The sequence below is a fragment of the Lissotriton vulgaris genome, chromosome 5 (genome assembly GCF_964263255.1).
Source record: "Lissotriton vulgaris chromosome 5, aLisVul1.2, whole genome shotgun sequence".
NCBI lineage: Eukaryota > Metazoa > Chordata > Amphibia > Caudata > Salamandridae > Lissotriton > Lissotriton vulgaris.
This window is the reverse complement of record NC_141693.1, coordinates 2,014,187,397-2,014,211,853: the sequence shown is the minus strand read 5'-3', so window position 1 is coordinate 2,014,211,853 and position 24,457 is coordinate 2,014,187,397. Positions and strand designations below refer to the sequence as shown.

The window sequence follows — 24,457 nt, the reverse complement described above, 5'->3', positions numbered from 1 at the left end:
GAGGCATGGTGTCATTGACGATATTACCAATTGAGGTTATGTAATGATCGGTCAGCTCATTGACATTTTGCTTGTTGTTGAGTGGCTTCAAGTCTCTCTCACACCTTTTAACCAGTAATTCAGTGTTAGCCTCCTTTGTGTCTCGGATCAGTTTCTCAAGCTTGCGTGGTTGCACGGTCCTGCCCTTTGTCAATGTAGGTATCGTGAATGATATAATGTGATGGTCAGACCAGTCACATGGGTCTATAGCAAGGATAGAGGTCTCATCCTTTTTTGAGATGATCCAGTCTAAGGTCGCTCCTAGTGAGTGGGTGGGTTGGTTGCAGGCTTGTACAAGTTTTAGCTCATTGAGGAAGTCTTTAAGCGCGTTGACCAATTTATCACCGCCGTCATTCCAATGGAGGTTAAAGTCGCCTAGGAATATATTATTGGCGTCCGAGTTAGAGTTGGTCGTTATGATCTCCATCAGTTGTTCTGTGAACTTAGCGTTCTCCCCTGGTGGGTGGTAGAATGCATGCAGTTTGCAGCTTTGATTCTTTGGTGTTCTCACATTAATGCCAAGGTATTCACAGGATTCTAAGGGGTCAGATTGGAAATGACAAACCTCGATCTCAGACCGGTGAATGCAAGCTATGCCTCCTCCCACATTCCTTGGTCTGTCTAGCCTGACGATGTTATATTGTGGTGGTACTAAGAGATCCATGGTAGGAGATGAGGATTCATTGAGCCATGTTTCTGTGAGGATGGCCAGGTCAATTTCTTTATTGATGATGAGGGCGGCTATATCTGCTGCATGTTTAGTTGCCGAACGACAATTAAGTAGAAGACAGTTCAAGGGTTTCTGAGGTTTTACGAGTTTTCCATTATCCGTTTCAGATGCGATAAGCTGAATATGTTGAAGATTTTGGTGGACTGCTTTCCTGTCATTCTTTCTGGTCGTTCTGTTAGAGTCAATAGGTACAGTTTTGATATTCTCCTCCTTCCTGCGGGCATGTTGCTCATAGGACCTGAGTAAGGCTCGAGTTTCTTCAATCGACAAGGGCTTTGTCCTGTTAGGTCTGTTGTGTCTAAATACCAGATTCTGGATGTGTGAGACCTTGGTGTGCGTGCTTATCATCATCTCCCAGATTTTTCCAATTGTCTGTGAGACTTTCATTGAGTTTTGCGCTAGATTCCCTACAAGTTTTTGGAGCTCCTTGATTTCTTTCTGAGTTCGGGATGAGTTCTTGTGTGAGGTAGACCTGGCTGGATGAGCAATGTAGTTTGCTCTTCTCTGCAACTGATCAGATCTCATTCCCACAAATCTTTTCTTGGTAAGGGGTGTTTTAGTGGATCTGAGGGATTCTGGTCTTGAATTCGCGGAAGGAAAGTAGGGGTCGATCTCATCTACTTTGTTCATTACGTTGGCTTCATAGAGGGGTTCGCTTGGAGCTGGGATGCATTCTTCCAGCGCAGTGGCCTTGTGCGTTCGCGGCACCGGCTCTATCCTTGGGACCTTATTCTTCATTTTGTTTCCAAGGTTGGTGGCCATCGTTATCCTTTCTCTCTCAGTCTCTGGTGTTGCCATCGCATTTACGGTTAAATCATCAGTGTTATCGGCTTGGTTGTTCTGGCCAACTGTTAGATTGGTGTCTCTGGTGTTGGAGTCGAAGTTATCGCGAGTGATATCTGGTAGTGACCCGTTTTGTAGAAGGTTTGGTCCTTCTGAGTCAACCTCTAAGTTTTGGAGAGTTAACTCAGAGCTCTCAAGTTCTCTGTTGGTTACTTGCATCGGTTCTTCCTTGTGGGTCAGGCTATGCACTTCATTAGCCGGATTGGAAGACCTCCCTGTTCTGTCCGTACTAGTCTCTAAGGTTACCTTCTCAGTTTCCGTTATGTCTCCACGGCTGGGGGTTTGCGAGTTGTGGCCCCCTGGTTGGTTGATGTCCCCAGTTGAATTGACACTGTTGTCCCGCATGATTTCATGCTGGGTCATGGGTGGTTGGTGTCTTCGTCTCTCCAAAGATTCTTTTACAATTAGGAAAGTCTTTTCAAATTCCTCAAGGTCCTTATTGGCTGCTTGTATCAGCACTATTCCCGTTTTATATAACGTGATGCATAGTTCAGCATTGCAACTTCTTGATGGGGAAGTTATTAATTTTGTGCCATGAGGGATGTTTTTCAAATCTACTATGATCAGCATTTCTGTGAGTGCATTGCGCCATTTCGCTGTCTTATTTGTGTGAAAAATCAAGTCATTCATAATGGTGCCTTTGACCATATCAAAGTATGGGTCGGCGAACAATGTGTCCGGGTTTTTTCTCAGTGTGTTATGTTTGAACTTTTTGGCCGCATTTTTAGATAGATTAGAAGGGTAATTTATACTCTGTGTTTTAGGGCCTATCATCATTCGGCCTCTTACATCCATATTCCGTTGCTGTTATCAGGCTGTTTAAATTGAACAGAGTTGTTCCCTTGTCAGTGAACAGTGGTAATCTCCTTCTAAGTTCCAGTATTGGCAGATGGATCACGTACCAAAATTTCACAAATTACGTGAAGGGTGTAGTTCCTCTGCTGAACTCCAAATGCACCTTTTTAATTCCGTTACCGTGTCGTAGGAATTAGTTTCACTATCCCTTAAAGAGTTAAGAGAAGACTTGTGTAGGACTAGCCATTCCAAGATGTCCGTCTTTCATAGTCTATTGTTGTTCTGGGGGAGAGGGGGGGGGGGGGGGGTGGGGGGGAGGGCAATAATCAATAATCAAGGTTTCCGCTTCAATAGTAAGTCCGTTTTCATTTAGTGATATCTTCAGCCCCCTTTCATAAATGGATTAATCTATCAGATGTTCTGTTAAATATGTAGCAGATGTTGATGTTTTATGTTTTATTTGTGATGGGTACACAGACCACTTTCAGTTTCAATGCTCCTGAGTTGGTGGCGATGGGTACACAGTCCCTTTTCAATGTCTATGCCCCAAAGTTGTTGATCTTGGCTGGCGATGCGTCGATATTTTATAATGATTGTTCCTCGCATATGCCCTAATGTCAGACCCTTTTCGCTGTTCCATCAAGGCTCCATCCAGGCTGTGTCTTTTGCCCAAAGAATTCTATGCAGTAACTGGAGGATCGAGTGATCGAGTGAGAGAATGTCATAAGCGGCCGCCATTTTAGAGTCAGGCGTGCCGCTTTCTCACTCTCCTCCTATTTCCCCCGTGTTATTCCACGACTGTGTTAAGGGGGGGGGGGGGGGGGCGCGATCTGGTGCACCTCGTCCGTCGTCCGCCGAGCACCGATCCGCTCCCTCTCAGTGCCGCGGCCAGACTCTGCTCGTAGTCCTCGGAGGCGCAGACTCACATACCTCTGTACTCCAGCGTCGGGGGCACAGTCGCGGAAGCCTCCTCCCCACCAGCACCGAGCGGCTCCGGTTGGCGTCGGAATGGCTCCCAGTGTCGGCCGCTCCTCCTCCGAGGGTCCAATCCGCAGGGCTCGTCCTCCGAGGTCCGTCGTCCGTGGCGACCGGTAAGTAGGATCAGTCTTGTTGAGTACTGGCCACGTCTGTTGTCTCCCGCTATTTTACTGCTATATGCTCCCGCGATTTTGCTTCATTACGTTAATTATGCCCACTGCCCTGTACTTGCAATGTACGTTTGGGGATTCTGGGTCGCCCCGGGGTTACACAGGGATTTGTTCCGTTTTGGAGATCCCTAACCCCAGAGCTCTTCCCTAGGGCTCTTGTCCGGCGGCCATCTTGAGCAATGGCTCTGAACAAGCCAAATAAACTGTTTGCATCAATTCTCAAGGGCGTTTGAAGAATGCAGAAGACTGTATGTCCTTAAAGACTAACAATGTTTTTCCTGGGATGTAATTTAAAATCTTAAATAATTCAAAACAAAAGAATGTATCTCAGTTCACTAGTGCACAAATCTCAATTGTCGTAATTCCCTTGAGGTTTTCCTCTGCTGTCTGTGGAATCCAGGAAGATGTCACATCAGAAACCAGCATTTACAATGCAATAGGTCTCGCATTATTAAAGCTAGATCTATTGGCATTGTAAATGGCAATGCTTTTTATTTATGTTATTGCTTTTAAACATAAATAAAAGGCATTGTCATTTACAATGCTAATAGCTTAAACTCTCGCAAAAGTGAGACCTATTGCATTGCAAATACGGGACGGGCAGCTATAAGTCTCCAGCTGGACGCATCCTTCGGATGCAGTACCAGGTGGACCTAAAAGGAGTGAGGGATAGGTCTCTATCTAGGGTACAGTGCCTTTCTCTAGCTGTGGTTAAGTGCCAGTCTCTAGCTGTGGTAAAGTGCATGTGTCTGGCTGTGGTGCAGTGCCTGTCTCTGGTGCAGTGCCTGTCTCTGGCTGTGTTGCAGTGCCTGTCTCTGGTGCAGTGCCTGTCTCTGGCTGTGGTACAGTGCCTGTCTCTGGCTGTAGTGCAGTGCCTGTCTCTGGCTGTGGTACAGTGCCTGTCTCTGGCTGTGGTACAGTGCCTGTCTCTGGCTGTGGTACAGTGCCTGTCTCTGGCTGTGGTACAGTGCCTGTCTCTGGCTGTGGTAAAGTGCCAGTCTCTGGCTGGGGTACAGTGCCTGGCTGTGGTACAGTGCCTGTCTCTGGCTCTGGTGCAGTGCCTGTCTCTATCCAGGGTACAGTGCCGGTCTCTATCTAGGATACAATGCCTGTCTCTGGCTGTGCTACAGAGCCTGTGGTCCTGCCCCCACCCCCAGAGGCCTGGAGGCCGCGCTCCCACTCGTGCTTTCGGCCGCGCTCAGACAGAACATCTTATCACTCGCGCTCCGAGGCTCCAGGATGCGTGAACCAGGATAGGAAAGGCTGAGAGGGGGGGGGGGGGGGGGGGGGGAGATGGGGCACTGCAGGGAGCGGAGGGAAGGAAGGAAAGAGCCAGGGAGGGAAGAAGCAAGAGGCGGAGATCGGGAGAGGCACCCATGGAAAGTACCACGAAGGAGGGAAGAAAGTGGAGGGAGGAAGAAAGCGGATGAAGAGGAAGAGGGAAGGGGGGAGAGAAAGTACGAATCCTCGGAGAGAAAAACAAGCTTGTAGCCTGAGACATCAGGAGTTAGATCTACATGACCAGCAGTCCAGAAACGGCTTGGCTATTAAGGCTGAGAGACTCCTGCACCCCTTGTGGCAAAGTAAATGCATCTTAATCTTGCTGTGGCAAACCCGCCCATGTAATCCTTCAGGACAAATACAATTAGCATAACCGAACGGCATTATTATTGACACCCATATTCATGCAAGGCTTAGTTCACGTTCTTCAGCTGGTGGAGAAACAGTGCGAGTATTCCATGTGACACAATGGTTACAGGTACTTCACATGATAAAATGCATTCAGTATCTAGGCAGTCACACAATGTTGTCGTACCACTGAAGTATAGAGATTTTGTTCTCTAGTAGTAGTTTCAGTTTAAGGTTTTTTTTATTTATAAGGGGAAAAGCAGAAGTAATGATAAGTACATTGTATTAGTCTCTGCTTTATTTTCCTTACTGAACATGCATGTGCTCGAGAATTGTTATGCTTTAACTGTACTTACAATGCATGTTGTGAACATGTTGTTATTTGAGATGTGGCCCGGGACTGCTCACTCACTCTGTGGCTTCCGAATGCCACTGTTGGCCAGTGGCTGGCGGAAAGCATAGGACGATGGCGTAGCACCGTAGGCACCTGCATGTTCCAGCAATAAACTTAAAATACGAACTTCACTTGCATCGTTTTACTTTTCTTTCCGTATTACAGTGAGCCTGTCACGTCCTGCAGGTAAAATGCCCCCCAAATTAAAGAGGGAGTTTAGAGCGCGTGATTGCATGAGCACCTGGGCGCCATGCCCCTTCTTTGAAAAGTGTTCCTCAAAAAGAAGTTGAGAAGACCGGACAGTTGCCCAATTGAAAACATTGACATTTACCGTACTGTGAAGAACTCATGAGGGACACACATGGAAAACTACGGTATCCAGAATAGGACACATTAGGCTATACGTCAGCGTACCGCAAAAGAGTGCGTTTTACTTCGGCCTATAAACCAGGCCAAAGGTCATCGCCATGGCCACCGCATCTCGTGCTCACGGAAGCATACTGAAAGCGTCGCTTCCGGGAATAAATTATCCTCCGGCTCTCCGCCTCCTATTCATCACACTTGAACGCCTCATGTCTTGCAAGCCCAGTTTCCTCTCCCTTCCCTCGAGTGCTGTGATATGATTCATCGGGAAGTCATGTCCCCGATCCCAAGTTTTCACCCGAAAGACAGAAACAACTTTATACTAGAGGCGAACTCAGCCCCACAACACCGTTTGGTAGTGCTGAATTCTAAGCTCTACCCAACTCTCGCTTTTCTGGATTCAGCCGCGGACAGGAAAAAACACTCCAAGCACACATGGCACCACCCCCTGGTAGACGCGCGCGATGTTAGCATGTCGGAGGTACACGCGAGGGCTGCATGTAATCGCACCCAAACAATACCACACATACAAACGTATGTCTGCGGTGGGCAGTGGACTACCACCCTCGCCATGCCAGGGACGGTAGTGTTAAAAAGGAGGTGCTTCCGAGATCCTGAATGAAAAACATCTTTTTGCGTCGGCGGGCATTGTTTACCTGCTTCCCACGGTAGAAGAGCCTCTGCAGGTCCGGGTTTACGTTGAAGGTCTCCTGGATCTTAAGCAGACTCTCGATCTTGGTGAGACGGGACAAATCGTCTATAGTATGCGTCTCTTTGCCGTCAATGGTTCGGACCTGTATCCACATCCTGCAAATATTCCAGTTTTTGTTGCCTTTTGTGAATCCAGAATTCAAAACGTCCTCCTCCCTTTGTATGTGCGACAAACGGTGCCACTCGCTCTCGGGCTGCAATCAGACGAACGCCTTGTAGAGGCCGGGCATGGCCGTCGATGATCGTCCAAAGAAATCTGCAGGGCGGGAAGCAAAGGGATGCCAGCCCGCTTCGCCGCCTCTTACAACCGGGAAGCCATGGCTGAGCTGCAGGGAGTGTTTACTAGGAGCTGCTCTCACATGGGGGTCACGGCGCCAAGCAAGTCTCGCGAAATGTACAGCCAGCAGAGGGTTGGGTCTCGCTCGGATTAAAGAGCCTGCGGGGGAGGAGGGGGGCGCGCTGTGCACTGCCTCCTTCCTCTCCTCCCACTTAAAGCTGCAGCCTGATTTGTAGGTCAGTCCAGAAGGAATGGCACGCATGAACATTTATGAATAACCTAAAAGATACAATTGTCGCGCGCTATATCTGACCAGCATGATCACGCAATAAACAACATCCCTCAAACAGTAGCTGTGACTGGAAGCCTTTAACCGAGTTACGAAAACGAAACTTGTGAGTGAAAATTAGTTCAGTTAGTTGAGGTCAGGCTACAGTTGATCTCAAAAGTTCCTTTGGGCGGGACTACCGTCTTCGGAAGTCCCGCGCACGCGCCCACAGAGTCCCATGCCCGAGGGAGAGCCCCGGCAACAGAAGTCCCGAATGGCGGTAAGTGGGGCTTAATTCTAGGGGGGAGGAGGGTGCGCTTGTGTGTGTGTGTGTGTATGTGTGCGATGGCGGTGGCGGGGGGAGGGGGGTCTTTGTATATTTGCGTTCGTGCGTGAGTGTAGGTGCCCTGGTGTGTGTGGGGGGGGTCTCTGTGTGTGCGTGTAGGTAGCGCTAGTGTGTGTGTTGGTGCGGCGGCGACGGGGGTGTGGGTGTGTGTGTTTGTGCCTGTGTATGCGTGTGGCTGTGCGCATGCGTGAATGTGGGTGCGCGTGCACGCAGTGAAATCCAAAAGAGAAGCGCGTGGCACTTTCTTGTCCTTCATTCCCCCGAGTCAACTAGCTAGAAGTCTCCAGCCTGGACGCATCCTTCGGATGCTAATTCCAGGCGAGACCTAAAAAGGCCACTTTTATCAATTACTCAGCAGTCCACCATTATTTAGGACCACAGGATAAAAAGATATGTCCTCTCTTTTAACCTTTTCACAATTTTTCTCTTAAGCACTCCCCTGCTAATTACAAAATATCAGAAAACCTGCCCCTCGTTCCTTAAGGAGGTGTGGTGTTTCAGGATCACTATTAAAGATTTGCTCCAGGTACATCTACATCTTTGTTTTAAAAAAAAGATTGGGGCTTAAGGCCTAATTTTGACCTTTACGATATGATCCAGTTTCCTCTGCTGAATACATTGCAAATTGTATTGCAGCACTTATATAGTGCTTGCAAGTCTCAGGTGGGGTGTTGTAGCTGTTGCCTATATGCGTAGTATGCTACACCATAATGTGTGTGGTTGGGAGAATGTTCTTTCGGTTTTGCGATGAACACCGAGGTGCGGGTATTGTGTTATGGGAAACAGTATGTTGGATGATGAAGTGTGAGAGACAGACACACAGTTTTATGGTTTCGGCATGCTGGTAGCTTTGAACAGGTTTGCAGGTGCGTTTGTGGTATTTCATTTGATATAGTGTGTTTTCTGGTTACTACACCGGGTTGTCCAATCTGAGATTTTGTGTATAGTTGCGGTCCTGAGCTGGCATGGTTTGAGGGAGAGAAGTGGAGTGAAATGTTGGGATGGACAGCCCAAATCTGTGTGTCTGTGAGAAATTTAAAGAAGTGGTCAGATTGTATAGATATTCAGGACCTGCAGTGAATCGACTATATTAAAGTCCTCCGAAAGTGTACAGTGTTGTGTGAGAGATCTCTAAAGTTATTCCATGCCTGTTCATTTGATGATGTTTGGCTGTACAGTGCTGATGCTGGAGAACTCTCATACCAGACGTCTTATGTGAGTTCAAAAGATAATTTACACTTTTTTTGCTGACTGCTGAGTATAATGTGTTCGTATTATCGTGGGCCATTACTTTTTTACTTGGAAGTACATTACAAGACAATGCCACGGTGAATCATAGGTCTGCCCTTTTCCGCTTACCTGTATAATGAAAGTAGTTTGCTAGTTCATGTGTGTACATTTCATGGATTGAAAGCTGAAGATTGGGCTTGAGTGTGCGACTGTGTCCTGGACTCTGTAGAAGGGATGCGTGTGAGGCATTTATCTAGAAAACAGCCAGTTTTCAACCGTCTGTGGAAGTGTATATGCTCCTGGGTGATTTTAGTTCTGACTGGTAACGATTTCCAGAGCTTGGTGGTTTGTACTGAGAAATCCTGGTTTCCTACGGTAAAGTGGTATAATAAGTGGTGCAAGCCTGGAGGGCCAGTTTGGGTTGCATTGCTTGTGGTTGTTCTGGCTCAAACTTTGTAAGTTGCACCTGGAACTGACTTTCATCTCTACACCTTCAAAATGCAATGACCTTTATAGCTGTCTCGCCAACAGAATAATAGAATGTAAAAGGAAATAGTATTCAATCCTGTCCACGGGGTATTCTTATATGAACATCTGCATTTCATGACGTTCTAAACCCATTAGAAATTGAGCAGTATGCAAAGCAAACAAAATGGTGCAATCCCTTCATTGCACCAATCTATAGCAGAAATGTATTTATAAAGCTAAAACCACACGGCCAAATGTAAAGTTAATTAAATGCAAAATGTTGCAGGAAGGAAATTGATAAACATTGCAATTGAAGCACACAAAATAACAAATACAATATAAAAGGAGTTCTCCCAGCAGTAACCAGGGGACTTCCGTACTGAGTCGTTCAAACCTTTAAAACATATAAGTGTAAAATATATGCTGTCTGCGGTATCACCAAATCTAAACAATAGGTCAGAAGGTGTTACAAAGGAAATCTTTCACAATTCCTCCTCCATTCCGAATGCAAGCTTTCACATGAGACCTTTTCCAGCAGTGAACGGGGGATCAGTAGTATATGGACACACTGCATGGAAACTGTGCAGCCATTTCTGTTATCAGCAAAGGACGACTACTGATTCAAATTGCTTCCTTCCAACAGCTGCTCCAGTCCCCACATTAGTGGCAGGCTGTAATGACAAACCTCTCTCTGCTGAGATACTTGCTTAGACAACCTTCAAATACAGAGGAGTTGTATCATAATTTGAAGGTAAGAGCAGGCCTCCTTCTTTTGCAATACTTTATTCCTGCAGTGACAAGTTGTGTTAATTATAACAGACAACACAACACTTTTGTGCCTTATTGAGAGTGTCTTCTGTGTTTAAGAGTTGATTACCTGGGAATACCATTGTGATTCAGGTTTATTTGTTGGTTATTCTGATTTAGGTGTGGGATCTCAGCCTTGTTCATTTGTTGAATGCAGTTCCTAAAAGAACACAGGGCCATGTGTTAGTAGGTTAGATTAGGTCTTTTTTTGTACTCTGATGGTTTTATATTCACCCACAGGTCACTTTGAAACGATGGGCGAGTTCATAGATTCTTGCCCTCACCTGGATTCTCTGGGGGAAGTCACCAAGGACGAACTGCTCTTCAAGTCGAAGGTAGGAGCTGCTTGAGGATCAGCATAAGTGGGCGGAGGGGTAAAGGTGTGGGAGTGTTGTAAACATGGGTGCATACATAAAACTTGTCAGTGTGTTTCCTTGGGTGATCTTGAGGTTTTTTGTTTTTTTTGTCATTAGGTGCTAACTGGGGTAATTGTTTGTCTTAGTCGGTACTATTTTTCTACAGGAAATGTATGTTTTGTGTGGTTACTTCTTTGCAGTTTGTATTGTATACTTTTGGTTGCTTATACACTGTGATGTATTCTTCATCAAGGAGGTATCTTCGAGTTCCACTTCGACATTGCCAGCCTTTTGTCACCGTCTCCTCTTTGCATCGCCCTCGCTGTGCTATAAATTGTCACCAGCAATGGTGCTCTTCATTCTAACCGCCTTTTGCTTTTTCTCCCTTAAGGGTACCTGTCAGTCTTGTGGAGCTGGAGGACCGAACCTTTGGGCCTGTCTACAGGTAACCTCTGTGCTTTCTTTAAAGGATTGCCGTCCATGCCTGTTGATCAATAAGCTTCACAGGTCTGCACTGTTTGTAGCTTTCCCCTGCACATAAACTTTGAAACCCGGGGAATCAGATCTGTTTTGAAGCTCCTAAGATGGCATATTGTCAAACTACACTGTTACTATAAATATACTTGTGTAATTATTACTTGGCTGGTTAGTGCAAATCCTTCTCTAGATGCAAGGGTCCCTCCACTTCCTGATAGGTTAAAATTACAGGATGTCCTTACCTTGTGAAGCCTCTTCCATGGTCAAAGGAATTTACCTCCCATGTCTAAACAGGAACCATGCTTTCCCCAAAAAGATGGAATATAGTTCTCAGTCAATGCATATATCTAGCACTGTGCTAGTCTCTATCCTGTTGTTCCAAGTGAGTTCTTTATTTGCTCATTTCTAGCCCAGAGCATTCTCTTTTCATGAATAAGACCCCATCTTGTAATCCCCAGAGAGCTTAGCATTGTTTTACTGTAGCCAGCAGGATGACCTATAAAAAGGAATGCCCCCAGTTCCTATCTAGTGAGTGGCCTCCCGCATCCCAGAGAACTCTTGCAGAGTAGACTGGGATAATTATGGTCCCCTGAGACCTTGCTGTGCTCGGCCCTAGGCCAGCCATTGGTCCTAAAGTTTCCAACTTAGTTATGAGGGCGAGGGAGGTGCGGTCTTGCCATCAAGGGACAGAGGCCTGGATTTCTTTGTTGAAATGATTCACTGGTTGTCCTTAATATTCTTTGGATAAAACGGAAATCCTAGTTATTCCAGTAGTGTGTAGTGCTTTGCGGGTTTATCCTGGGTGCCTGGCTGTAAAATATGAGCTGTCCACAGGCAGGTATATTTGAATGTAAAGCCCCTACGGTTATTCTACTGTACAGTGCTCTGACACTCATCCCATGCCAGTGATGTTCTCCTGCATTGCAACTTGTCAATGGATCACCCCAACACGGTCATTTTGAAGACTGTGCATCTCCAAGGTATGCTGAAATATAGATGTTGTAAATCTGTCCTGGTACCCCAAGAGATATGTAGCTTGCAGATTAGAAAACAATAGTATGCATGGCTGGTGACAGCAGCTCTCCACCACCCTTACGTGCGTTCTGTAGGTAACTCTTAGGTAGTAGTGTGTGAATTATCCACTGATAATCTGTCAGTTCTCTCCCATGCCATTTCCAGTGACTTTTTCCAGTAAGCCTTATTCTTTAAAATGAACACCTTTGAAGAATCGGTCTAAAAAGTCAGGCAGAATACATTTCTTCAACAGTGATCTGGCACAAGGTCGTAAGTGACGATGAGAGTAGGATTTTGCAGCGTGGAAGAGGCTGGCTGAGATCCATTACGCAGCTAGCAGGGTCCGTCCTATTGTCCGTCATCAGAAGGTGTAGAAAGCTCACTGCAGGGAGAAGTCTGTTCTAGGAAGTGTAGGAGATCGGTCTTAAGAGTGTTCCCATGGAATCCATTGCTGTTTGTCCCTCTTCGATACAGGCTGTCTCTTCTTTCTCCTAGGATGGCTGTGATTACGTGGGCTGCGGTGAATCGTATGCTGACCACAGCACACTTCATGCACAGGTAAGCTGCATTCTAACACTTTATTGTTGTGGTCTGAAGATGATCATTGCTGGGTTGTATTTTCCTTTCATGCAATTTCGCATCTCATTTTTTGGGTCTCTCGCATGACTTCCTTTGGCCTTTTCCTAAACTCAGTAGTTGATATCATTCCAAACCTAATGCTCCTTTCATCCTTCTTTATGTTGTTAATTTGTGGTGGTAGGTCAAGAAGCACAATCTGACGTTAAACCTTACCACGTTCCGGGTGTGGTGTTATTCGTGTGAAAAGGAGGTATTCCTGGAGCCCCGGCCGCCCTTGCACACCCAAGGGCCGTCCCCAAAGCAGGTGTGTCTTGCACGGTACCTAATCTGGGACAGGGATCCATGCTGCTGTGCTGCTCGCTCTGTGTTTAAATGGCAGTGTGAGTGAGTTGATTTCACGAGCTTAGCAGGTAAAAGAGCCATTGATTACTTTATTTTGTGTGTTAGAATGAATGCATCAGTGGCAGTAGATTGCGTACTGGCCCACTTGGTTTATTGTTTTCGATTAGTTCATGGTGTTGGTTTAGATCACACTGTTTTTAGGGTGGTGTCTGTGAGGATTATTTGTTGGTAGCTTATGTTAATTACAGTTGTATTTGGTCGGCAGTTACTTTGGGTTAAGGTGTGAGTAGTGTTGGTTGATGGAATGGTGGCTGCTTGCAAGTTTGTCAGCAGTGGTTGTTGGGTTAGCATGAGGACTAGTTGTGGGATACAAAGACTAGTTTGTGTGGGCACCAGTAATTGGGTTGGTGTGATGTCACTTTCGCTGAGTGCGACTGATGGGGTTGGGCATGTTTAATTATTGCAATTGGGCTTAATGAGGGTAATCATGGACGAATGAGGTGATAGTAGGTTTCGACTATTCGGTTTCATTAATGGTGTTGATTGGTTGCTGGGTATGAATTAATACCTTTTTAGTTTGCTTTAACAGCCAAAGCTTACAATTGTCAAAGATGAGCCTCCTGAACGTGGTGGATGCATTGATTATGATGGTTGTCCCGATGTTCTACTGACGGTGGTGGTTGGCCAGTGGGTGCAGTAATTTAGGGTAGAATGATGACCGTGGTTATTGACAGGTAGTTGTGCCCTTTGTATCCCTCATGAATTTTGGCAGTGTTTTGCTCTGGGTGGTGCGCAGGTGGTAGTGGTATGCTGGTTACTTTGAATTGTTGAAGGTCACTTGCCTCTGTGGGTATATATCCATGTTTTATGAGCATATTGTACGTGGTTTTCCATTTCGGTAGTCAATATTTTTAGTTTCAACCTTCTTTTAAGTTTGACTGCAGTTTATTATTTCAGGACTTGCCATCGCCTACTCACCATCTGAAGTCTGTTCCGATTGCTGTCGCCGATGATGGAGAGTCTGAATCAGAGGGCGATGACATGAAACCTAGAGGTAATGGGGAAGTAGCAGTAGCAGTAATTCAGTAAGAGACAACCTTTGCCCTCTCCCTGAGGACAGCTACCTAACTAATACCATAAGGCACAACTTGTGCTCTGGCCTTTCTGCTGGTTGGAGAGATCCTCAAGAAATGACCTGGACCTCAGCCTCCCTTGCAAATACAGATGGTGTAAGAGAAGGTTTGTGATCTGGACCTCTTTCTCTTTTCAGAGCTACCTTAAGTGATAAGCTGCCCCCTGGCTTTTTCAACATTTAGAGATGTCACAAGAAACTTACAGTCCCTAATATCCAAACATATCACCATAATACCCCAAGCTGGTCTGTGTTCTGGCCTCCTCTTACTTGCATAGATAATGTGTAATGGCCTGTGTCCCAAACTTCAGGCCAGTAACCGTAATGCCTAAAGAGACCTTTGTTCCCTAGTCTTCCTGCCGGTATCCATGATGCATAAGAGAAAAGCTTCTCCTCAGTACCAGGAACTGCAATGTTCAGGGGAAATCTTGTACCACAGTCTTGAGGCCAGTAACAATAATCCTGTTCGCATGTTCCTGGGCCTTCTTTCTGCTGACGGTGATGCCGTGAGCCACATCCTGTGCTTTAGGACTCTGCATGAACAATTCTATAGCAAGAGGCATGCTGGTCCCTGGTTTCCTGACAATAAAGCTGATAGTTTAGGGGAAGAATGGTCCTTCCCACCAGAGATCTTGTCCGAGACACCAAGTGTCCTGGCTTTACTGTTAGTAACAGTGATATAGTAAAAGAGCGACTATCGTCCATCCCTCTTATAGCAGAAATACGCCAAAAAGCTGGCCCGTGCCAAGGGCTTGACTGTAATAGAGGTCCCGTTAGAGGTGACCTGTGCCCTAGCCTTCCCATTGGTTGCAGAACTACTGTAAGAGGGACCCAATGCCTCACCCTTGATCCAGTAAGAAACAAGTTGACCTTTGTATGCATTCTGGTGCAGTCACACATGAGCTGCTCTTCCTTAGGCTCACCCTCTTTTTATTTTTTTAAAATTTTTTTTAAACCTGTTGAGATAACTTCTCGAGAGTCTTCTTCCACTTGAAGAAACTCAAGGGATTCTAATAATTTGGTTCGTGCATTAGGTGCTCCTTCTTCCAAGATAAAGATGGTAATGAATCCAACTTGTAGCTCAACTTTATCTATATTTATGGTTCTCTTTCAAGGAATCTCTCTTGGCAATCATAAGCACTGAATAGTTCCTCCCACATGCACGATTTCAGAGTACATAAAAAAAGTACAGTTTTCAATAGGAAAAGCCAATTTTTTGTATTTAAAAATGAGTTTTGACTGTATATTGAGGGCTATGCTGGCCAAATTTCGATTGTTCCTTTAAAAAAGCAGCCAATTCAAAGTTAACAGGTCACTAAATAAATAAAGAATAGTACCCTGAAAAAAACACATTTTTACCAACAATTTTTTAAATGAAAAGTGAGAAAAAAGGAGGGCACTGTAGCTGGATCGGCTGTAGCCTAAAGCGTCTGGAAAAATGTCAATGCTTCTTCATGGAGGCGCATATCACCAATATCTCATCATGCTCCTTCATTGACTGATGCCCCAGTTCTGTGCTTGTGACAGGAGCCTACATCGGAGACGTCTGCCTTTTTTGCCTTTCTTTGTGTGAAAAAATCGGTCTAAGCCTTCGCGTAAAGCGTTTCATTCAATGTTTTATAGAGGTCTCAGGTCAAGAGTATTTATGTTCTGTTTCCTGATGGAAAATAATTTCAGGTTTCTTTGAGGAATCTTTCTTCTTGGATATCATTAGTATTTTCTTCCTTCCACTGTCTGATGTGGGGTAGGCTTGCAGTTCTGTGTAGACGAGTTAACGATTTTCAGTGGTGAGCCCCCTGAAGGAGACGGATATTTTGATTACCTGTACATCTGTTTCTCCTGAATCGAAAGTCTCTGAGCAAATAGAACTGAAGCAATGTCACTAGCAGGGTAAGATGGGATTCTGGCGGTATTTGCTTCCTTAAAGGTGCAGTTTTTTCCCAGCCCCCTTAGATTCTACTTACTGAGCTACACTGCCCTTCCTATTTTCTCTTTTAGAGAGAAAAAAAAGTTTGTATACAAGTTTTTCTCGTCACTAGTCTTTAGTGATCTTTTAACATTTGAATTAGTTGCCCTTTTAAAGGTAATTAAACAAAAAATTGTCAATGTAGATTTTAATAGGCTGTCAAAACGGTTCTAGTTTTGAAAATAAAACATTTACTTTTCTAGAGAAAATCATATTTTTGTTTTCAAAAGTGTTCCGGGATCTGCCCCTGGGTGGGAATACTTATTGCTTGTGATTTCAGTGGAAATGCCCCTGAAGGAAACTACATTTACTGGTAATCAAAGTTTCCTTTTTTGCACTTGTGTGCCCGTTTTTAAAGCAGGCAGCTGTGCAGGGGCAGTTGTTGATAAATGCTTATTTGAATGACTGAAAAAGTGTTTTGATATAGAACAATGAAATAGTCTGATTTGTTTTCAATTTTCCACATCCCTTGCCTAACTTCTCATTTTTCCTTCTTGCACTGCTGTTTGTCGCTCTGACTGCCATGACAGGTCTGACAGGGATGAAGAATATGGGGAACTCCTGCTACATGAATGCAGCACTGCAGGCCTTGTCCAACTGGTAGGCCCAAAGTCATGAATGCATATGAGTACTTGAAAGACATTATGGCAGCAATCAAAAGACCAAGGTCCCCATACTGGGATATCTTAAGTATTTATAAACGTGACATGCCTCCACCTTTTTTCTAGATCTAGAACTCGTAAATATAAGTATGCATCTTCTTTTGGTCTCTGAAGACTTTGTTAGAAAATGTTCCAATATACCGATGTTTTGAAGAGATGGGAGACATTAGTGTGACAGGTATTGTAAAATCGAAATGTTATGTCACAGAGACTTTTATAGCGCTTTATTGTCATTACTACAGTCTTGTGCTGTCCAATTTTGGGTACCTTCACCCCCTTAATTTGAGGGTCCATCTCAATCTGAAGTCTCTCTCTGAATGCTTGACAGGGTTCATCAGTATTGTGGAGGCTAATCATATGCTGCATTTTTGTGAATATGTCTGAGAGTGCTGCAGTATTAGTGTTTGGGGGTAGGAAGGTATTTTTCTATTCACATATGTCATCTGGAGAACTGGAATGTGCAGTTCCTCTCTTGGGATCAAAGTCTTTTGTGCCCATGACCTGGGTGGCCAGCACTCTATTTAACCAAGATATTATAGCAAACATTGTCCGGTACATTGCACCACAGAACAGTGGCCAAGATCAAGAGCTATGCTGCCAGATGGCAAGGCCAGGCCAGGCGACCGGGTGACTAGAAGGTGATTCCGACCGACAATCCAGATGGCAGATGATTCTAGAGTCCGAGAGGCTTATATATCCTGGGTGTCCATGAAGTCATGAGTGCTCCATTAGCTGGACAATTGAGGTTGTGAGGCCCCATGGAGTAAAATTAGACCCATGGGTTCAAGACATACCAGGTCACAAAAAGAGGCCGTACCCTGTTAGCAGTAAAATATACGCAGTGGGTGACGAAGGAATGAACGCATCCATAAGTGGTGTTACCGAACCATGGCAGTGTCGTCACTGGCTCGGGAACATTCCAATTATCCTGGACTTCCTCTGGTAGTCCAGGATGTCCTGGATGCTTCTATGTGTCACTAAAGGGTTTGCAAAACTATGGTTTGGGCTCAATGCAATTGTGTTGGCTGTAGAGGAAGCCAACATTTTCCTGCTTTGCTTTAAGAATGTTTCAGATGGAGTAACTTGGTAGAGAAATAGGGCTTGCTTCAGTCAAGCCATTAGCTGACCTTTTGTTTCTCAATATTTTTTCCGAACTGCATTGTAAGTCGCTCAGGCTTATTTGTATATGTAGAGTTTTTTGTCTCTCCATCTTGATGTTTGAGATGTTCCTCTCACTCGGGGTTTTTCCTTATTCCTAAATTTCCTAAACGTTTTTGCGTTTTAGTTCTCCTTTCCTGATCTCCATATCCCATTTCTCCTTCTTTCATATTCTCTTATTTCAGTGGCATTCAGCTTGTCTCCTATTTATAAAAAAAAATTTTTCTCCTATCTTTCCTTTTATTTAGACTGGATTTTTTTTTTTTTAACTGATTTTATTTGGCAAATGACACATAGAGAGCAGGGCTCTGTACCCCAGAGGCGTCTGCACAATCAAAGCAATTTATACTGACTTTGGCATTTTCATCTTGAAACACAGAAAAATGATGAGCAATGCAAATTAAATCTCACCCCCCACTGCTCCAAACCCCTCCCCCCGGATTGCACTGAACACCCGCGTCAAACAAAACCATTTTGGCAGTAGGATAAGGCTATCCACCAGAGTTCCCAACCACACCGCACCCCCTGGACCCCCCCCAATAGAAATGATCGCTATAGATGGGGTTCCCGTGCCACTGAGACCGGCTCTAACAGCCATCCCGATAGTCTGCCCACCTTTTCCATATTTTAAAGTGTTTATGCGGGCACCCCCTGGCAATGAAGATGGGTTTCTCCAGGCCCATGCAAAAATCTAGACCATTCTTCCACGCAGCCACTGAAGGGGGCCTTGGTGCCTTCTTCGCCCTTTTCGCCAAGATAAGACCCAACTGCAATAGGTGTCCTTTTTAGATGTTGCCTCCTATCCCCTCCATGTCATGTAACCGGGCAAGTTTCGGCGATCGGGGGAGATCCCAACCCAGTACCTCTGATAAACCGGTGTGAACCCCCGCCAGAATCGATCTTAGAAGAGACACTGCCAAACCGTGTGTATTAGCGTACCCTTCTCCCGATTACATCTAAGGCACACAGGGGAGACATTCAACCCCGCTCGCCACAAGCATACCTGTGTATAGTAAGCCCTATGCAAATACTTAAACTGGACGGGCGCAACTGCACCGCTATGGCCGCCCCCCACGGAGCAGCCAGGGCCTTTGTCCAGTCCTCTTCATCTAAGAGACCCACATCGCCCTCCCAATCTCCCCCGGAGTTTCTGTAGTATGGAGGAGCAGTGGATAATCAGGGATTGATAGATCTTGGCGATCTTGCGATCCTGAAGATCTCCCATAAAAGCGTTCACCTCGAGGGGGCTGAACTCAGCCAAGGACTCCAAGCCCTCTAGGTAGGAGACAGAGCATGTCGAAATTGAAGGTACTTATAGAATTAGGATTTCGGCATGCAAAATTCTTTCCGGACGTCCTGGAAGGATTTCAAAGCTATACCCCTCATGACTTGTCCCAAGACAGAGATACCTACATGATCCCACCCCCGGAATCCCTCAAGGCCGCCAGTTGCGGCAAGCGTCCACTATTCCAGAGGGGAGTCTCCCGTGTCAGTGTGTTCCACCGTCCCATCCTCCGCAGCGCCTGTCTCCAGACCTGAAACACAACCTTTGTTGCCGATGGCAGCCAGCCTCGCAGCGGTGACGAGTACATTATCGTATGCAGCGAGTGATCACCCATAAGCCGCCGCTCGACAGCGTAGTCCGGATTCTCGCTATTGCCATACCACCATTCGTTCAAGACGAGCTGGTGTTGAAGCCTGATAATATTAACCCCTTCCATGCTCATAACGAGCTCAGCTTGTCATGAGGTAGCCTGGAGCTGTGCTCATGACGAGCTGAGCTCGTCATGACACCAGCAAAATGGCAATTCCCAGCACAGATGGGGAATTGCCTTAGCAGCCATAGTGTTAATAAATGTCTGAAGACGTTAGCCCCCCGCAATAGGTAGATAAAAAGCACATCTGCAGGGCCACATGCACGTTGCCCCCCTCCCACAGGAGCTGCCCGGGAGCTGCTTTGACTTGCCAGAACCATCTAGGAGGAATCTGGTCGGGTGGTTCTGCAGCTGGTATAGGAGACTGGAGAGCGCAACCATCTTAAATATAGCCGATCTGCCATATATGGACAGGGGCATACAGGACCAGGTCTTTTGATCATCACGCACACGCTCCCACACCAGAACCAGGTTTTGCTCCCAGGAGACAGCAGGCAAGTCCGATATAAACATATCAAGATATTTCAGTCTCCCTGTCGCCAACTGGACCGACGATACCTACGTGCCCATTCCCGCCGGATCTCCAAGAATTTACAACATAGATTTGCGGGGGTTAATATACAGTCCAGATGTCTCCCCAAAGATTTGCATAATGCGCAGGAGCCACGGCCCCGTTCTGTCCACATTCATAAGGAAGAATAGGACGCCGTCCGCGTATAATGCTATCCTATCCAACAGTACCTGCTCCCATTCAAAGCCCTGCAACTGCGCATCTATTCGCAGCCAGAGGCTCCATTGTGAGGGAAAATAAGTAAGTGGACAGGGGGCAACCCTGTCTCGTGCCCTGTCCGATAGAGAACGTGGAGGAGGCTGTGCGGGCCACCCGCACCAACACAGTTAGGTCGGTGTATTGGAGGGTCAAGTAGGATAAGAATCTCGGTCCAAAGTTTAGCCTATGTAATAATGCAAATAGGTACACTCAGCTAAGTGAGTCAAATGCCCTATCCATATCTGCTAATAATAGCGCAGCCGGTTCACCCAGTTGCTGGATGGCCAATACTGCTACATGCGCCCGCCTGATGTTATGTCTGGTCACCCTATGAGGCCTACATCCAGGCTGGTCTGGATGTACCAGAGTAGTGATATGAGGCAATAGATGATTTGGCAGAGCTTTGGCCAGAATTTTGGCCTCTACGTTCTGGTGAGAGATGGGACGATATGCTGCATGCTGATCCGGGGGCCTACCCGGTTTGTGAAGGACAACCACCTCCTCATGCTTCCAATCTATGGGAAGAGAGACATGTTTTCGTGCCTCCTCCACCACTGAGCGGTAGTGAGGTCCCAACTGCAAAAAGTATTGTTTAAAAAAATTCACTGGGAAACCCATTAGGTCCCAGGGCCTTCCCGGAATTAAGATCTCCCAGCGCTGTGCCCAACTCCTCATCTGTCAGGGGGAGCTCCAGCTCTTCCCTCACCTCATCCGACGATCTATTGCGGCGGCTGGCAAACATTCTCTGGGGGCGTATAGGTCTGCATAATATGTGGCAAAGCTCTCAGCAAGGGCCAGCGGGTCCGTGAGCAGCTCACCTGCCGAGCCCCATATGCCAGGAAGGGTCTGGAAATGAAACGCCCTGGCAGAGCCGGTGGAGCATCTTCCTGGATTTATCCCCCCGCTGATGAGGGCCTCGTCTAGGTGTAGCGCAGCATAATCCTGTTGAGCCATCAGCAATTGCCGTCGGACCTGGCTGCCTCCAGCCTCCCGACCTCAGCGTTCAAGATCTTCAATACCCGCTTCCGCCTGTAGTAGCGCCTCCTAACGCGCTCTACGAGCCGCTGCCTCTGGAGAAGTGTGGCTCAATGGTTAGAGTGGCAGACCCTGATACAGAGGTCTGGCCCGGGACCAGAGTTCAATTCCCCGCCTCGGCGGGTCTTGGGCTCAAAATTCCACGGACCTGATAATTCTCGCCTCGGTGCCTATTCCAATCATGGAGTCCCACTCTGCAACTCTGGGCAATAGCTTGCTTAATCTCCACAACGGCCCCCACAACGCTAAGGATGCCTGGCCTCCACCTTGGGGGTGCCCAGGAGTGGACGTCTCACAGGGAAAGCCAGGATGGGTTCCACAGCGGTATTCGTACAAGCGCCTTGAGACCCTTGCGGGTGATTAGTGCGCTATACAAGTATCAATTTAAATTACATTTACATTTGCTGCATACCAGGAAATGTCCACCCCCCTCAAAGTAGGCTTCATCGCGGCCCACAATGAATCGGCCCTGGAGACTGACCCCACATTGACTGTCAAGTACTGATGTGTATGGCGTTGCTCATGTGTTCTCTATAGTCATCATTTTGTAAGTGCCACACCGAGAGGCGCCACCGAAACGGCTGCCTCATCTGCCCTATTTATAAGGTATGGACCGCCGGGGAGTGATCTGACAGGCCCCTTGAAAGAATCTCCGCCGCCACCACTCTACTCACTGTTTCTCGGGGGGCAAAGAGGTAATCAATTCTGGATTAGGAGTCATGGACCGCCGAGACATACGTAAACTCCCGATCATCTTTCCGGTCAAGCCCGACACTAAGAAGTACAGCCTCGTAGTGCGACTACCCTCTGGACCCCCCCCCCACCCTTCCCTCTAGCGATCCATGGCCATATCCATAACATCATTCCAGTCCCCGCCCCCCATGGCATGTCCGCCCAGAGAGTCATGAGGCGCTCCACCAGGTTCCATGCAGCGGAGGGGGAGCGTACACACTGCCCAACACCAGGGAATCCTCCCCCACCTTGCCCTGCATGAATAAGTACTGCCCCCGAGTGTCTGTCCACTGCTTGACATGTGTGTAGGGGACTCGGCGGTGAATCAATATTGCTACCCCCGTGATCCCCTCACAAAGCCGGAGTGAAACACATGTTGATACCCATATCGTTGAAAGCAGAGGGCCCTCGATCCCATGAGATGAGTCTCCTGCAGCATAAGGACATCTGCCCGGCCCGTTTGGCCTGCTGGAGTATAACCCCGCATTTGATCTTATCAAGGGCTCCCCTCACCTTCCAACTAATGATGCAAAGTGTGCCCGGGGACACCCGTTCCCTATGGGATATGTCTGCCATCTGGGGCTGTGTTTGCGAATGTCAGGATAGGGAATGCGATCTGGTGCATGTGTGAATGTCTACTGTCTGTGAGAGAAAGTGCAATCAGAAAACAAAAATAACACCCACCCAACAAACCCCCCCACCCTATACCTCAAAAACGATGAAGCATCTGTCACGGCTGGAGTTGCCCGCGACCCCCAACGGCAGGACATGGCCCACCCCGACCAATGGATCCCCAACTTACAGCCCATTTATCATAGGCACACTCTCTGCTAGCAAAAGCCCAACAGAGATCCCGGCCCATAAATGAGCCCCTCCGATCAGAGCATCATAGTCAACTTCGCCTCCACCCCTCGTGGACTTGCAGGTCAGGCTGCCGATTACTGTTGTCCAGAGGCCGAGCCAGCCTGGGACGATGCACCACAGATGCAGGCAGGGCACACACTCGATGGGATTTTTACTTCCAACAAGTACATTCGGGCTCTTGAGATTTTACCAGTACCTTGGTCCGATCACAAGGCAATAATAGTTGCATTGGACGTAGGGAAAGATTCAGAGACACCTGCGCCCTGCCACAAACAAATTACCTACCTTAATTGGTCAAAAATAAATGCGTCACAACTGAAAGAACATCTAATGGAATCTACCCCTGAGCTTTACAAAGAATGCAATACAGCCACAAACCAAATCTCGAATTGGATACATGTAGCCACGAAAGTAGCCGTTCCTCAAAAAAATAAATCATCTAGGAGTAAAACCCCATCCCAACCTTGGTTTTCGAACTCACTAAAATTACAAAAACAGCATTGCAGAAAGCTTGAAAAAAGATGGAGGTCAACATAAAAGCAAGGACCAAAAGAGGAATACAAAACCTCACTGGCCATCTATAAAAAAACTAATACGGACAGAAAAAAGCAAATATTACACGCAAAAAATAGAAGAGGCAAAAAACTCCAGCAAAGAACTCTTTTCCACAGTCAAAAAATTAACTAGAACAAATAGCTCTACTCCCATAGAAATGAGTTCAGATTTTTGCAACGTTCTGGTCCAGTTCTTTGTAGATACATTTTCTGTAGTTTACGAATTTTTCAAGGGATCAGTCGATCTCACACATCAGTGGACCAATATACAAATACAGGATGAGATTTCACCTCACACTCAGGACCACTCTTTCCACTTTCAGCCTCTGTCTATCGAAAAGATTCTCCAGGTGGTTAGGTCAACGAAATCTGGGGGCACATCGGACACCTGCCCACCTAAGGTGATGCACCTTTTCGCTGACCTACTGAGTGAGCAACTATGCGTGCTTTTCCTTGAAATAATCAAATCCAATCACTTTCCTGACCCATGGAAAACGGCTTCAGTACTGCCTCTACTTAAGAAACCCAATTCAGACCCTCAAGAACCAGGAAATTTTAGATCTATCGCAAGAATTCCATTCGCTGCAAAAGTTCTTGAGAAGCTTCTGAACAGACAGCTGTCTCAATTCCTCACGGAAGCAAATGTACTAGATAATTCACAATTCGGCTTCCGTGAAGGGCACGGAACAGAAACAGCATTATTGATGGCGACGGAGGAGCTTAGGAGTGTACTGGTCGCCGGGGGAAAGGCCGCCTTGATTTTGTTAGATCTCTCGGCGGCCTTCGACATGGTAAACCACGACACTCTCCTCGTCCGTCTCGCAGAGTCGGGAGTCCACAAGACAGCTTGGTCTCTGTTAGCGTCATTTATCTAACAGGACCTTCACGGTTGAACTGGGAGAGGCCAAATCCAAATCCTTTAGATCCCCTTGCGGGGTTGCCCAGGGGTCGTCATTAAGCCCCACTCTATTCAATCTACACGTGGCACCCCTGGCAGCTATAATTAGGAACTGTGGCTTCCTCCCAGTTTCGTACACAGATGACTTTCAAATAGTGGTTTCAATTTCAAACAATGCGAAAGAGACAGCTATCAGGTTTAAACACTGTATGGTAC

General features: G+C 46.6%; 1 protein-coding gene across 1 annotated transcript in view; it reads left to right on the top strand.

The window, feature by feature from the left end:
* USP20 (ubiquitin specific peptidase 20) overlaps nt 1–24,457 on the top strand; it is a 556,910-nt gene that overhangs the window by 76,395 nt on the left and 456,058 nt on the right. Inside the window, exons 2-7 of the mRNA XM_086924837.1 lie at nt 10,289–10,383; nt 10,796–10,849; nt 12,391–12,453; nt 12,656–12,778; nt 13,774–13,870; nt 16,445–16,514. Of these exons, the coding sequence (XP_086780963.1) occupies nt 10,303–10,383; nt 10,796–10,849; nt 12,391–12,453; nt 12,656–12,778; nt 13,774–13,870; nt 16,445–16,514 (488 nt within the window). The 5' untranslated portion in view covers nt 10,289–10,302. The remainder of the gene's footprint in view (nt 1–10,288; nt 10,384–10,795; nt 10,850–12,390; nt 12,454–12,655; nt 12,779–13,773; nt 13,871–16,444; nt 16,515–24,457) is intronic.